The sequence below is a fragment of the Macrobrachium rosenbergii genome, chromosome 44, assembly GCF_040412425.1.
Source record: "Macrobrachium rosenbergii isolate ZJJX-2024 chromosome 44, ASM4041242v1, whole genome shotgun sequence".
Taxonomy (NCBI): Eukaryota; Metazoa; Arthropoda; class Malacostraca; order Decapoda; family Palaemonidae; genus Macrobrachium; species Macrobrachium rosenbergii.
In genome coordinates this window covers 10,162,950-10,178,946 of record NC_089784.1, presented here as the reverse complement: position 1 = coordinate 10,178,946, position 15,997 = coordinate 10,162,950, and the positions used below count along the sequence as shown (strand labels likewise).

General features: G+C 36.9%; 1 protein-coding gene across 3 annotated transcripts in view; it reads left to right on the top strand.

Annotated features, from left to right (window-relative positions):
- Positions 1–15,997, top strand: part of sei (seizure) — a 538,215-nt gene that overhangs the window by 173,056 nt on the left and 349,162 nt on the right. For 2 of the 3 annotated variants that reach the window (XM_067087730.1, XM_067087729.1), the window contains exon 1: positions 2,372–2,843. The exons of the other annotated variant lie outside the window; for it this stretch is intronic. In XM_067087730.1, the coding sequence (XP_066943831.1) occupies positions 2,523–2,843 (321 nt within the window). In that variant the 5' untranslated portion in view covers positions 2,372–2,522. Of the gene's footprint in view, positions 1–2,371; positions 2,844–15,997 lie in introns of those variants that run through there. 3 annotated transcript variants of the gene reach the window in all.

Genomic DNA, 15,997 nt, shown 5'->3' with positions numbered 1-15,997 from the left:
TTCCCTGTACATTCGAGCTGAATATTGACGCGATGAATGGGAACAATTCGCTTCGCTCAAACTATGTGAATTATTTCCGTCTTTTCTGTTGGTCTGTAGTAGAGCCTCTCCTCGGTACGTGTTAGTTTGAATCCGTCTAAAGAGTTGATGATGCTCTCTCTCTCTCTCTCTCTCTCTCTCTCTCTCTCTCTCTCTCTCTCTCTCTCTCTCTCTCTCTCTCTCTTTGTTAGAAGAGCTTGTATTCTAGGATATCCTTCAAACTCTCGTCCTTTGCTCCTTGCTCCTCGTTCTGGCCATTTCCTGAGGAACGAAAATGCTGGAAGAGCAGGAGGAGGAGGAGGAGGAGGAGCAGCAGCAGCAGCAGCATTAGGAGGAGGAGGAGGAGGAGGGCGTTCGGTGGTGTATCCTGGATGGAGGTAGGTTGCCCCGCCCCTCGCGTTGCTCCAGAGTTTCCGACCCTGAGAGTCAGGCAGCCTCCACCACCACACCCGCACCCCTGTAGTTACCTCCTGGCTGCCCCCGTCACAAGCTCCCCGCTAGTTGCTGTCCTCCCACTACCTGCTGACCCTCCTGCTGCCACTGCTGCGGCTGCTGCTGCTGCTGCCGCCGCCGCCGCCGCCGCCGCTGCGCCTACCAAACACCACCAGCCAGAGGCAGTGGCACGACTTGCAGCACGATGCCAACACTCATCCAGTGAGGCACCTTTGGAGCACAGGATGGATTATGGAGCAAGGCGACAGATCCTTCAAGCGGGCGCGGCAGCTCGGGAAGGATTGGCTCAGGATATGTAGAGAGGAGGAGGAGGAAGTTCCTGTTATAGTAAATAGTTTTCATCAACGAAGACATTTCCTTTCGTAGTCTGCACTCATGTACGTGATACGGGTCTTAGCGTCGATCAAGGATTAGCTGTGTGGTGGATTTTCCAAAGGAGGGAAAGGAGGGCCAACAGTTTGCGATTTCCGAGCGGTTTTGGATGAGACAGAAAGTAAGAAAGAGGGAGAAAGAGACGTCGAGGGAGGACGGACCTTGTAAACTGTAAACGCAACAGTGGTTGATAAGTTCGTGGTATACTGTGCTTGACGCAACAGTGAGTTAGCGGAACAGTTTTATTTTTCAAAAGTTCGAGATGTACCTTGCATATACTTTCGTCATCCTATTTTTATAAGTGGTTATTAAGTACTCTTGACCAGTATTCAGAAACCCTTACCTGCCCTGAGCCTTTCATGTCAAAACAGTAGCGACGCAAATGACGGGACAAAAAAGAGAATAATTTGTACATAGTTCCATTTTTTACACGTTTGTAATGCAGAGAGACTCCTTTTGATAATAAAAGGCTCTAAACCTTTAGTTTAGCATTCGATGCCGTCTCATCTTGATTAATATACGTTCCATAATAGTAAAAACGTTGCTAAATAGATAATAATCATAACTATAATCATAATATAAAGTAAATATATCATAATAGTAACAATGGTATGATGTGTAATATCATCATTTGGTGTACCTGACTCGGCCCAAACGTCCATTAGCTTCTCTTGAAGATCAAGAATTTTCTAGTCTGAACTCTAGCTAATGATTTAGCTTAAGGTTTCGAGAATTAGTCTCCGGAGCACTTGGTGTCAGAGGATTAGACTTCATTTCAAGGTCGACAATCCTTTTTCAACCCTGCGGTCATAATAAAACCTACAAAAAAAAGTCCATAGAGGAAATGCCCTTGGAATGAGTGTTACTGCAAGAGGTGCTTTTTTTGGTTAGGATAAAACGTCGAAAAGTTCCTCTATGTGAAGCAATTGTCACCCTCTGAGTGTGTTTGTACGTATATATGTGTATAACTTCGTTGCCAGTAATATTCCTGTCCAACTCTCTCTATTAACGTCCATAATATAATCGCCTGAGCTTCTTTCCGTCTGCTTTCTATTATATTAGAAACAATGGCCTGCTCCGTGTTGAGCTGTAGTGGAACGAAATGTACCGTGTGTTTTCTCGTGTAGTGGATCGAGAACAAACAAAAATCTCTCTGCTTTGGCCACTCATCGTTTGATGGCCACACGTATCTAGTCACTTGTTTTTGTTTTGGAAACGCCATGGCGTGAAGTTGAGAACTTCGGCTGTCTGTGTGACGGATATTTTAGCATATTTACAATTCAGCATTTGAAAACTACTACTAAATTTTATATGCAGCAGACTTTAAAGCAGGATTTGTGCTAGAAGACACTTGAAAAAGTTGTGCTTTTAGACTGTTGGTGGTGCTTCGGTGCTTCAGTGTCGATTTCCAGGACCTCAATCAACGCGATCCCAACGCTGGTGAGTGCCAATATTTACGCGAGACCTGACGAAAGGCAGGAGATCGGGCCGGAGTCAGACTAACTACCTTCCTTCCAAACATCTTGCTCTCTGGCGGTTAACAACCGCTACGATACGAATTGACATCAGCCAGAAAGTTATTATTTGCCTTTCAATTGTGGTGTTTTTTGGTGTGTGGTTTAGTGTGGTGGGCCCGTAATGGTCGGTGCCCCTACTCGATGGGTCGCGTGGGTGGGGTGGTGGGGAGCATGAGTGGTGATCGAGTTACACCGCGGGAGGACCCCAGCCCCCACACGGTGGTTGTTGTGGATGGGGGAAAAGATGGCGCCAGGACTTCTGTGTGGGAGCCTAAAGATCCCTCTGGGGCATGGACAGACGGCAAGACCCTGAAGGAAAGGAGAGACACCTTGAAGTGGGGTCTGAAGCTGTCCCTCGACACCGAGTCCAACAAGGAGAGGGACGACGGACTCAATACCCTCAGCACCAATGGACTCACAAGTGCCAATGGCGCCCCGGGCATCAAAGGCATTGGCAAGGAGGTAAATGAGAAAGTGGCCCTTTGACCTGTATTTTTTCTTTGATTATTAGCAACGTTCTTGTTTGAATTTCATTCGATGTTGCTCATTCAGTCTCTTTCACGTCAGTGTTGTAAAGCACCATGTTAGGGTCATGTTTCGAAGCACCAACCCCATACGACTCGTTTGGTTTTCTTTCTTCCTCCTTCTCTCGGTGTCACCCTCATTCCCTCATTTGCCCTCAAGTTCAGCACACTTCAGCATGGTTATGGCGTCACATAAGCGAACATTAACTCAAATGGCCTTGTATGTATGTGTGTACGATTAAAATAAACAAATACGTACATGCAAACATGCATCCATATATCATAATAATAATAAACTGATCAATTATCTGTGCCATCTTGTAAGTTGTGCCTTCCATCCAAGAAGCAATGACGCTCACACAGGGGAAAGAATTTCCGCTTTGATGAGACGCATTACTCTGATTATGTTGACTAACTGCGCTGCAGAACTCTCGGATGTCAAGAATATTATCTTGGCTCTTCACAAATATTGGAGGCTTTTTAATCACAAGGTTTGCGTAGTGATACAGCGAAACTGAGTTTGGAGCATGTTCTGACCATATGACTTTACGAGATCATCTCCCTTTCCAGGTGAAACTTAACAGGAGTGACCAGGATAGGAAAGACCTAAGAAGCCAGACAAATTATATCCTTTAACTTCATCCACTGTATCCTTTGCTGCTGATATTATTAACTCGAAAGATAAATAAACACAGATCAGGGTTTGAATTCAGTTTCGAATGCATGCATAAACCGGAAAATAAATTTACTTTTAATATCTACATGTTGAAGTAATAACAATTGTATATATTTGCATGTTGAAGTAATAATAATTGTATATATATTAAATATATATATATATATATATATATATATATATATATATTTAAATATATATATATATATATATATATATATATATATATATATATATATATATATATATATATATATATATATATATATATATATATATCAATGCAACACGAAGGAATGCGTGCCTGAGAATATCACCAACTCCACGTCGGAAGGTGAGCTGTGAACTTGAAAATGTAGAATAAACTACGAAAGTACTTGTTCAGAGTTCCGGTTTTCACTCACCTTCCGACGTGGATTTAGTAATATATACATACATATATATATATATATATATATATATATATATATATATATATATATATATGTATGTATGTATGTATGTATGTGTGTATACATGAAGTGACAAAAAATTAATGAAGATGAAGGAATGTAACAAAGCAGTTTGAGGTGTTGGGAGGAATGGACACTGGTAGGTTGGTGAATAGAGTTTATAATTCAGAAGTGTTTCGACGAAGGAGTGGAAGGCATTGAAAAGATTGGATAAATCCTAGCAAATAAGGAAGTGGAAAGGAAGGACCTTAATATTTAGGTAACGAGAGATTGTAGGTTTTTGGGGTTGCAGATATTCTGGGAGTTTTACTACGCAGAAGATTCATGATTCAGCAACTAAAGTGCGAATGTGGCTGTGGCCATTAAGTTGTTTCCTCTTGCAACCCCCCTTGTTAAGAGGAAAATATATATATACAGTATGTATATATATATATATATATATATATATATATATATATATATATATATATATATATATATATATATATATATATATATATATATATATATATATACACATACATACTGTATATATATATTTTTATTTTATTTAGAGGAATTGCGTCAGAGGCCACAATCATCCAGTTTTGCACTTAGTCTTTTTAGAATTGTGGTTGTTAGACCAGGAGACTTTGACCCATTTACTTGTAGATGGACTGGCCAGCGGCAGTTGGGGAACGATCCACGGATCTTAAGCTAAGCTGAGCGCTGCACCATTCAGTCAAGGGGACCACTTTGGTTGGTTGCAGGTGTCAGTGGTTGGCGGTCATGTGACCAAATCCCTACCACTGCGCCGATAAAGAAAGAAGCTGTCTTACTCTGTTTTATTTATCAGTTAGTCAGATCTATTTTTCTGCCCAACGACTTAATTTATAGACACTCAATAAAAAAATAATTTCCCGAAAAGAAGCTCATGCAAGAGTCAGAATTGAAAGTTATATTTTCCCGGAAATAATTTAAGTGGCTTATTTGTTGCCGGAACATAACATCTGTACGATAACAAAAATTTTTAAAAAATGAGAGAGAGAGAGAGAGAGAGAGAGAGAGAGAGAGAGAGAGAGAGAGAGAGAGAGAGAGAGAGAGAGAGAGAGAGAGAGCAAGCGATGAATTTGACATTTCCATGTACTCTCCAAGGGAAAATGGTTCTGGTATTCAATCAGGTCCCCCGGCCATTTGTTCATTTCAGTGCACTCCTCACCTGTCCAGAGTGTCACGCGAACGTCCTGTATAAAGCAAACACAACGCTTCTTTTTTGACGTCCAGTCGCTAACAAGTGGCCTTTGATATCAAATTTCAAGATATAGGGTCCTGGAGTCCTTTTCCTTGCCCTGGGGCACTTTCGTGCGCCCTCTCTTATTACTGATAGGTCACGCAGTTTGTTAGATAATAAAGGTGTTTCTCTTTGTTGATACAACTTGTTGATCAACTTGGCTGGCTTTGAACAATCCTGGCCCTCGCTCAGAATTGTGTTTCTCTGTTTTCTTTCGAATTGCGTGTTTGCCCTTCCATCGGAATGAAGGCGTAGTCTGCATAATGAAGCAAATCGTATCGATTCTGGGTTGATACATAAATTATTGCTGATAAGCGAAATAGTGAAAGAGGATAGTAGGTTGCTGAGGATGAAATAATCAATAAATTCCTGAGGAATAATAACATATCCTGGTCTGAGCTTTGCGTTATTATATTATGGATTATATATCTTCTTATTAGCAGTCATTTTGCTTGGCATAATGAAGAAATCCATAAGTTTCTAAATTCGATGGTCGAGGTGCAGAGGGGCAAGAAGAAATGAAGGAAGGAAATGAGTAAATAAAAGGAATGGGAAATGAGAGGGATCGTAGAGGAAGAAACTTTCCCTTGCACTAATTGTGTGAGGTTTCTCTTGAGTGTTCTGTCTGTTCCTCTCTCCATCTTTGTTACTCATTTTTTTATGTTTGTCGATTAAAACTTTCCAATTTCGCTTATATTTGACATGTTTTTTGAGATAATGTATGTCTGCGTTTTTTCTTCAATTTTTTTATAAAAAATATTTTTTCTCCCATTTTTATTTATTTATCTATTTTAGATGTGTGTCTTGATTTTCATGGAATGATGTTCATCAGCTGTGTACAAAGATATTCTTGTATATCTGCTGATAGAGACAATTCTTGTGTATTTTCCGCATTATCTTGTTATTTTTCACTCCAGGAAATTATTTTTATCTATTAGCATTTCAGATATAAGTTAATTACGGTTATATTCGTATATACAAACCTTGTAGAAAAGGATTCCAAATGGAAAGTCTGCAACTTTCGTTTGAAAAGAAAATTTGGTGATAAGTTACGCGAACTGGAAGGGCAGTAGCTATTATAGGAAATGGAAGGTTTATCAGAATTGAATTTACTGGGAGATTGTGAACAACTGAGTGTAAATGGAAGGTTAGTAACAACTGATAAGAAATGGACAGCTGGCAGTAAACGGGAAATCGATTTCTATTGATTATGAGCGAAACGTTATTAACAGTTGATTATAGATCGGAAGTTGGTAATAAATAATTCAGAATGAAAGAATTGTAGCAGTTAGATTTGAATGGTTTACATCATATGACTAAGGAATGTTGCCAGGAAGTGACTGAGTATAATTGTGAAGTTGGTATCCACTAATTAAAATTGGGAATTAGGAATAGTTGTTGCTAGTGTTGATTAGTATTAGCAGACCTGCTAGATTTTATGGAAGAAAGTTGATATAAACAGATTAGAAGTGAAATCTCGTACCAACGGGAAATACGTAGCTTTCTTACAAGAGAAAACGTTGGCTTGACAGAAACAACGGAAAAGGGACCATCACAACTCCTATAAAATAGGCCCCGTAGGGTCAAGTATTCCGAAAGAACGATGTGACGTTACGCCGGAGACCTATAAAATGTTTTTGGAACTTTTGGGTGTGAGGGATCAGGGGCGGAAGTGACAAAAAGCCAACTTCCGGTCTAAATAGGCATCTCCCTGATTCTGGAGGATGCTGCATGGCATGGGTAATTTTGGGGGTAATTTTGGTGAGGGCAACCAGCGGATGACTTTTATTCCAGCTTGATGGAAGTCCATAGAACTTCCGGGAGTTTTCAAGGAGTTAGTAACACCTTTCGAGATATATATATATATATATATATATATATATATATATATATATATATATATATATATATATATATATACTGTATATATAAATAAATATATATATATATATATATATATATATATATATATATATATATATATATATATATATATATATATGTGTGTGTGTGAGAGAGAGAGAGAGAGAGAGAGAGAGAGAGAGAGAGAGAGAGAGAGAGAGAAAGTGAATAATTTATTTCACGGTCCGTATAACCATTTATTACTGTAATTTCACTATACATAAGACAACACGAAGCACACGTTATGTACTGTATTTAGGATAACTTGAGTTGCATTTTAATCTTGTGGAGCCATCAGGTTGACTAATGATAGACATGAAGACTAATGAAAAGGTGAGACCTGCTGGTATCACTGTGGAGAATCTTGACTTTGCAATGGCATTCCACTTAAAGTTGAGTTCCCCAGCCATGAACGTGTATCGCTGAAGCTTCATATGGTTCAGAACGACGAAGCATGATCATGTCCTTCAGTTGTTAACGTTTAAATCACTAATCATTGGCATGTATTCTTTTAATGTACGATTTTAACTGTGGAATGGAATTAAAATTGTCTGCATACTCTTCAGATATAAGTCATACGGACTCCACTTAATATTCGTCCACTTTTTGGACAAATTGAATTGACTTGCGGTGCATGTACACAGTTGTATTTGAAAACGGCTGATTCCGAGAAATTTTGTGCTGTCTATGAATAAGAATATATCTATAATTTAGCTCGACTCTATTCATCCAGTACAAATATGTGGTATCTGCCGTGAAACTGAATTTATCTCGAGAAGGACAGTTAACTTCTAAGTTACCTTAAAATTAGTTCACTCTTACGTTAAGCCAAAAACGTTATTTTGTTTATGTATTCTAAATTTACTGTCCAAACTCTAATCTAATGTTGCTCTTCACTATAAATTTCGTTGAGCATGTTAGCGTTGAATTGGTGTTAGTGCGCACTTTCCTTGCCGCGTCAATTGAGACGAAGTTCTTTTTACTTTACCTCCATTCCCGCTTCTTCTCTTCCATCTTGCTATCCAACCACTCCAACTCCCTCTTTTCCCTGTCTTAAGCACTGATTGGCTGCAAGTGCCGCAGTACTTGGCTTTATAGCCTAATTTTCATAAATCAGCCTAGAGTAGAGTTGCTGGTAATAAATATAGGACTCCTTCGAACTCTGTGGGCAAGCCTATTGCTATCGATTGGTAGGCTCATGTCCCTCAGTAATCTTTGAACGAAAAAAAAAAGCGTTTCAATCTACTTTTATGAAGACACTTTTTTGAATTCGGAATACCCTTCCCAGCTTTTACTTGATAATGCGTAAATATTTTTACGTTAATGGAAATATTTTCGATGTATATTATCAATGTGGACTTCGCTGAAAGTTGACTGGTCTGTGGGAAAACTTGAATTTAAGGGCCATCGGATTTATTCTTAAACTTTTTTTTTTTCGTGTCTCCTACCCATAGAAAGCTTCAACAATTCCAGTTTTATTGGAGAATATTTTATGTTTTCGATTTAATGGATTTGTCTGGTTGCATTTTAATAAAAAGCCGTAATGGTCTTCGCCAGTGTTAAACCAATATTTCAATATCATTATTTTTATTGTAAGGGATTTCACCAAATTCGGACAAATCATATACTTGGTATTTATTCTTATTATGCATCTGTGTACTAAGTATCTTAAACGATAGCCTGTTCATATAATATATATATATATATATATATATATATATATATATATATATATATATATATATATATATATATATAGAGAGAGAGAGAGAGAGAGAGTGTATGTATATATGTATGAACAAATGACACACATTCAATCGTTCATTTTCTATTTATTGTAGTCCGTTCCTCTTCTTATTATTTGAATGATTCGCACAAATTTAACCAATAAGGAATGTGCTAACAATGACGGCGAAGAGAACGCAAAACGTTTGATCACAGCACAACCTTTTTTAGTGGGAAATAAGCATATGAGACTTTTATGAGGTGTTTTCAAGTATTACATCCTTCTCGTATCCATTTAATCCCCCGATCAAAGGGCTCATAAATTTTGGAATATTTTCCAATATATTTATGCGAAGTGCCTTTCTTCAGATAAGACGATATATTTTTGGGGCTGAATTATTTAAGCTCCTTTATGGCCTCTCCTCAGTATAAATTCAGAATCATATTTGTCAGTATCAATTGTGCTAAAAGCGGCAGCAGAATCTAATCATTCTTGCGAGAAATCACATTCCACGTGCGATGCCTTTTGACGAGGCATAACCCGATTTGCAGCCTCTTAACTGACATTAATTGAATTTCATGACAAGATTATCTACATTCCCTGTCGTGTTGCACGACCTTTTCCGTTCTCTCTTCCCCTCGTGCTAGTTATGGCAACCATTTTAACTAACGGCGCGTCACCAACCTCTTGCATGCACAGATATTTGGCAGTTTGTGTAAACATAAATGAATATAATCGGAAGACTTCCAGTTGGAACACTATGGGTGATGTCTTTTACACGTATAATTTACTTTTACGTTAGATGTTGTTTATACACGTGTTAAATATTTTTCAAGTTTCGATTTTCACCCTGGGTGCTTTTAAGGGATTAGTTGATGGCAGTTTTAGTAATGGAGGTTCAAAGTAAAGAGTACAGTGGCTCCTTCTTAGGTCATACAGGTCATGACTTCTTAGCTACAAATTATATTCCTCTTTTATGTTACTCGAGCATCGTGATTTGTTCAGTCTTTTTTAAGGTTTTAAAGGATAAATCGAAAACTTGTTTTTACATAAAGTTAATATGAATTTGTATGTATAAAATATTCCTGAATTAAACACACACGAATCCAAAAATATGCAGTTGGTAGTTAAACCATAATTCAGAGGAACGAAAGTAACCTTTCTCATTAAAGGCCAAGAAACAATACATGGTCGTACAACGTTCTTCTGTGAAGCGGCAAAAGTAATATTTACAAATCTTGGGCTTCGACATTTTGTAGAGGGATAATACTTTCAGAATTTTTACGTAAACCACTTCTCTTTTTCTCATATAGTCTTGAAAATGGCGTACAGTAAAGGCGAAAAGATCTTGGTATCTTTGTTTCACTTTCCTCGAGGCCAAAATAAATCATGTTATTTTAAATCATGTTATTATATATATATATATATATATATATATATATATATATATATATATATATATATATATATATATATATAGAACTTTATCACTAAGGAGAATGTTAACTAAATTACCTCAAGGATGTTTAACTAACCATTATAGATCTTTGTATTTATATTTGAGTTAGCTACGTATGGTATGATATATTCATCCATAGGCCGTATTGACAACTGTTGTGTTTCCTCGGAGAGAAATCAGTACGTGACTCATTCAAGTTTTAATTGGATAACTAAGAATGAGCTGTTTAGTAAATGGTGACGACTTAGAAGTATAATAAACTTGTTTTAGAAAAACCGTGCGTTATTTACAAACATACGTATGGTATTTATTTATCAGTTTTTAACTCATGTTACGATAAAATTGTAAGATATTTGTTACTGATGAAGCTCGAATAAAATTGCAGTGTTCTCAAGGTATATATCCTTATGTTATGCACGTCCAGTCGTGATGTTAGTACTTGGCACAACGTTTCACTTGGGTTTTCCAGGCAGCTAATTTTAGAACTCCTCTCATTATCATTCATGGTCATGACCCCATTAATGTGGCGTGTCCTTTGTGTCCTCTCTCTCTTCTTATTTTTAAAATAATCATATAAATGTAAGATATCTACACTTTCTGCGGGGAAATGGAAAAGGTAAGGGAAGTGTGTAATAAGGGAATTCTAGTTACTAGTGTTTTCTGGGCTGGACTTGATACGGGCACTGAGCTACCAGTCCAGTTGGCAGTAGCATTTTAACATTCCTGACCAGATAAAACACAGAAGGAAAGGAAAATGAATAATGGAAGTTGGCCAAGGGAATAATCCATGACTTAGTAAGCAATTAACAGGTGTTAATGATAGGCTAAGGTGAGGAAAAGGGAAGGACGCACCCCTGCCTCACCTGGTGGTTTACCGGGGAGCATGATACGCGCGCGGCTAGAGCTCCACTTTTCGCAGAGACGCAGTTCTCCACGTATATTGACTCGCGTTATGAATAATTCACAGGGCGGAGAGCCGTCATAGAAGAATGACAAGGGAATGAAGAGCCAGACCGTTGATTTATGAGAGCGTGCAGTTGCACGTTCGCTTCACTTAATGAAGGACTCGATGCCGCCACAGGAAGAGATCGTCTCTTGATATATGGTTTTTTTTTTTTTTTTTTTCTGACGCGTAATTTAGCTTGCAAGAATGCCCACACAATGGTTGGTGGGTTACGTGTTGTGTTTCTCGTGCAAGATAAAGATCGAGGGCACAGTGCGTTTGGGATGCTCGACGTGCTGCTGGTGAGCTTTCAGTGCAGGTGCATGAAACGGCCAGTGATGTGGAAGTGTTCTTCACAGGGAATTCATTCGCCATTCGACAGTGCATGCGGGAAGATTATAGTGATCATTTTCTTTATTTTCGTTAGGTATCACATATTAAGGGAATATATATATATATATATATATATATATATATATATTATATATATATATACTGTATATATGTGTGTGTATGTATGTATGTATGTATGTATATATATATATATATATATATATATATTATATATATATATATATATATATATATATATATATATATATATATATATGTATGTGTGTGTAAGTTTAGACAGAGCCCATTTGCAAAATTCAGGAAAGGATCTAGAGGATTCACAGAGCAACATATTAAAGGATTATATTGAAAAAAAATGGTTGCTTGTAAAAAAAAAAGGCAATAAACGATACATCGAAAGATAGCATAAGTTCCGGGAGAGAAAGGGACAAATTCATATAAAATAGTGCTGGAAGGTATCTGCCCTTATTAAGTCTGAATACCTAATCACAGCTGGGTGGTTGGTGAGGGTAGGCAGAGAGAATACCATGGACCTAGGAAGCATGAACTGGCAGGAGTAGCACCCAGCCACACAAGCCACGGGTGATGTTCCAGAATAATAGAGTATATTCTGTGGACTTGCAAGAAACGCAGTATCTTGTTTCCAAACAGTGAAAGGTGACCTCTAAACCTGTCTGTAGAGGTTTTCCACCTTCGGAAATTCCAACGATAAGAAAAAAATTCTTTGTTTCCTTGTGCTATACTAGAGCAAGTTTATCGTAACAGTGGTCTTAGTCTACGTATCCTATAAGACTGCCACATTTATTATGCTAGAATTTGGTCCCAAATTTCTTTGTTTGATTACAAGAAATATACTGAAAGTTAAGCCGTGTTGTCCGAACTTTCATTCTAGGTTTTTCCATAGGATTTAGTGTTACGTAACTCCTTTGCTGAGATATATATATATATATATATATATATATATATATATATATATATATATATATATATATATATATATATATATATATATATATATATATATATATATATAATATGTGTGTGTATAAGATATATTATATATATATATATATATATATATATATATATATATATATATATATATATATATATATATATATATACTGTATATATGTATATGTGTGACACTTAAAAACATTAATCGTAACTAACAAAAGGAAAGAGTGTAAATGAAATTAAAATCAACTTTAGGCGAATGAAAAATATAAATGTATAGTGAAATTGTTTCTTGAGTCGTCTCAGCTCAATTTAATAAATGAAAAGCTTTTTGTAGAGCTTATAAATGAAAGGCAGAGCAATGAGAGTAGAAAATAAGATTCAGGTGCTATCGGTAATTGCAGGTATATCTCTTTGAAGCATTCTGCTTTAAAGCATAATTACATAAATTTACATGGCTTTGTAGAGGACATGTTATATATGTTATTCATATCGATGTGTACCTATTTCCATGAAGTATTTTTGAAATTACACATTTATTATAGTAAACAATGACACCAAAAACTCAACCAGGCATAATGCACAGGATATGTAGTGCGTGAAACGTGATAAGTTGAGTGCTTGTGTATGATTTTTTGAAGAAGAGGTAACCTTATATACCATAAAGGTATGCAAACTGCCAAATAGCGGAAAATACTGTTAAATACAGTCGAGTGCCGACACTGAACAAAAGAAGCGTGCAACTGTAAGAAATACTTAAAAAAAAGTGTTTCACTGTCATCTGCCCTAATAGGTGTTTTCGCTGATCTGTATACGAGGAAAATTATCCAAATCGAATATCTGATGGTTTTGTGGTGCTGTAGAAATATGTTGTCGATGTTAGGGGTTTTCCGCAAGATTAAATCTATTTTTTTTCCCCCAACTTGTGGTGAGGTTGCAGTCCAAATTTCAGTGAAGAAATTAGTTTTATTTTATCAGTCATCATTCAAAATCGTCTTCCGGAAAGTTCTGAGAAAGAAGTCCAGCAGAATCGTGGTCATTATTCATTGTGAAACCTTCATTTTCATTCCATGTTGTGATAAGGTCTATCTCCTTCGGAACTAATACAACGTGGAAGTGCTTCTCACACTTTGCGTCACCGTCATTGGACACACGATATCAAATTTACTTTCAGATTGTTTGTCACGACTGTGTGTACCAGCCCTATTGAAGCTAATCACCTTTGGATTTAGGGATTATCTCTCTCTCTCTCTCTCTCTCTCTCTCTCTCTCTCTCTCTCTCTCTCTCTCTCTCTCTGGCTTGTAGCATGGGTGGTAGTGTGTCTAGCTCACAGCTGAACGACCCATGTTTGACTTTCGAACCGAACGATGACGGACGGATGGACGCGTTCAACAGATTAAAAAAAGAATCCGTTGTACCCCTGGCCTAAACAGTGAAGTGTGTACAGAGTTATTAAACGAATGTTGTGGGTGGTAGATAAGGGGGATAGAGAGAAACAGAGAAGAGAGAAAACTAGATGCGAGTGTACATTGCACCGTCAAATTGTGTGCCATCGTGTCTCGTTTTTATATATATATATATATATATATATATATATATATATATATATATATATATATATATATATATAATATCAACATATACGTATCAAATATCATACGTCCGTTTGTCATGAGATTGAGTGGCTCCCTTTTCTTAGAATACAATTTCAGACGAGGTCGGCTTCAATAAAACCAATGGATACAGTTCTTATAATTACCCTTGCGGTGTATATTCGTAGAACTGGATCATAAGCGACTTGCCCTTGTAGGAGGTAGTGTTTGTTGCAGGTCGATACCTGTAGGGAACTGTGTCAAGGTCTGTATCAGATATTTGATTAAAATTTATCAAAATCGATGGCCCACTCGGTATATTCGAGTGCGGCCGCGAACGGACTCGTTTGTAAACAGAATGTTTACATGGAGCTTTAAATTTGAGAATGCCCAGTAGTTTTCCCTCTCTTTATCGGTACGATGTACATTTTTATGAGCGTTTTGTTATTATAAACGTGTCAAAATTTCTCCTTAAAACTTAATCTTTTTGATGTTATTGTTTATGTAATTATTATCATTTCAAGTTTGATAAAGATATTTCCCACATACATGTGTGTGTCGTAGACTGGTCGTGTTTTTTATTATATGATAAAAGATTTTTAATTTATTTTGTAAAGTAATATTTAAATACCCTGATGTTCAGCATTAAACTGAGCCGTCACATCGTTACTTAATAATGTGATCGTTCTGATTATTCTCAAGAAAATCTAATAAGTATTGATTGTTAGTGAGATATTTTTTTTTTTGTGATTTGTATATGCTGTACTCTCGTGTTAAAGAATACATCAGATGAAGAGGTTTTTATTCATTATTTTATTATTTATTAATGCTAATAGACGACGTTGTACTTTTACAGGAGGAATAGAGCACCATCTCCACTGATGCCAGTAATCTGCGTTATTTACTTTTATTATTTTTTTTTTTCAAAATCAGTCATACTGAGCAACTTTCTCCTTATATGATATAGATGAAATATTAAACAGTTCTTGGCCTCGTGATCATCAGTAAATTGACTCATGATATCGGTAAAAAAAATTAACATTTTCAAGTCGATTAGGTCATCCACACGAAGAAGGAAGACGCCGCTTCTTAAAATTTAGGACGAAATGAGAAAATCTGAAAAACTAATAAAAAGAATTGTCCCAAATTGTGAGCTGCAGACTTTTATGAAATAAATAAAAGATTAGTGTTTTGTAATTCAGAGAGTCTCAGGTTCTTCACCCGTCTCTCGCACACCAACCTGAGGCCTAGTGTTTTCATGACATTAATTCCGTGCTGGAAGTTTTCTTTACTTTGACCATTATGCCCTGAAGACGACTTCAAGGTGTAGCAAGTGGCCTGAAGTTGAGGTTATGACATCGTTTTCCTGTCATCTCAGAACTTGTGAGGTCTTAGGGTTGACTTTGCCCGTAACGTTTTATAGGAGGCGTTGTAGGAAACAGTCTATTTGTGTGAATTTCCGATAGGTTTTACGCACGCCCTGATTGTAAACATTCTTGTAGGCGCATCGCTATGTTTTTAAAACTTTACCATCGTCAGTACATTTATTTTCATTAGAAAGGTGGCTGCCTTTTTCAGCAATTCACCATGTAAATATTCTTTTACCCGCATGTATTCTATAAATTCACACTTAGAACTATGTACCTCCCTCAGCTCCTCATAAGTTTAATGTTATTTTATCCACTTCTGAAATTATTTTCCCCTAACACCTAGAGGTAGATGCATTTCTAAACACTTTACAGAACAATACTCACTTCTGT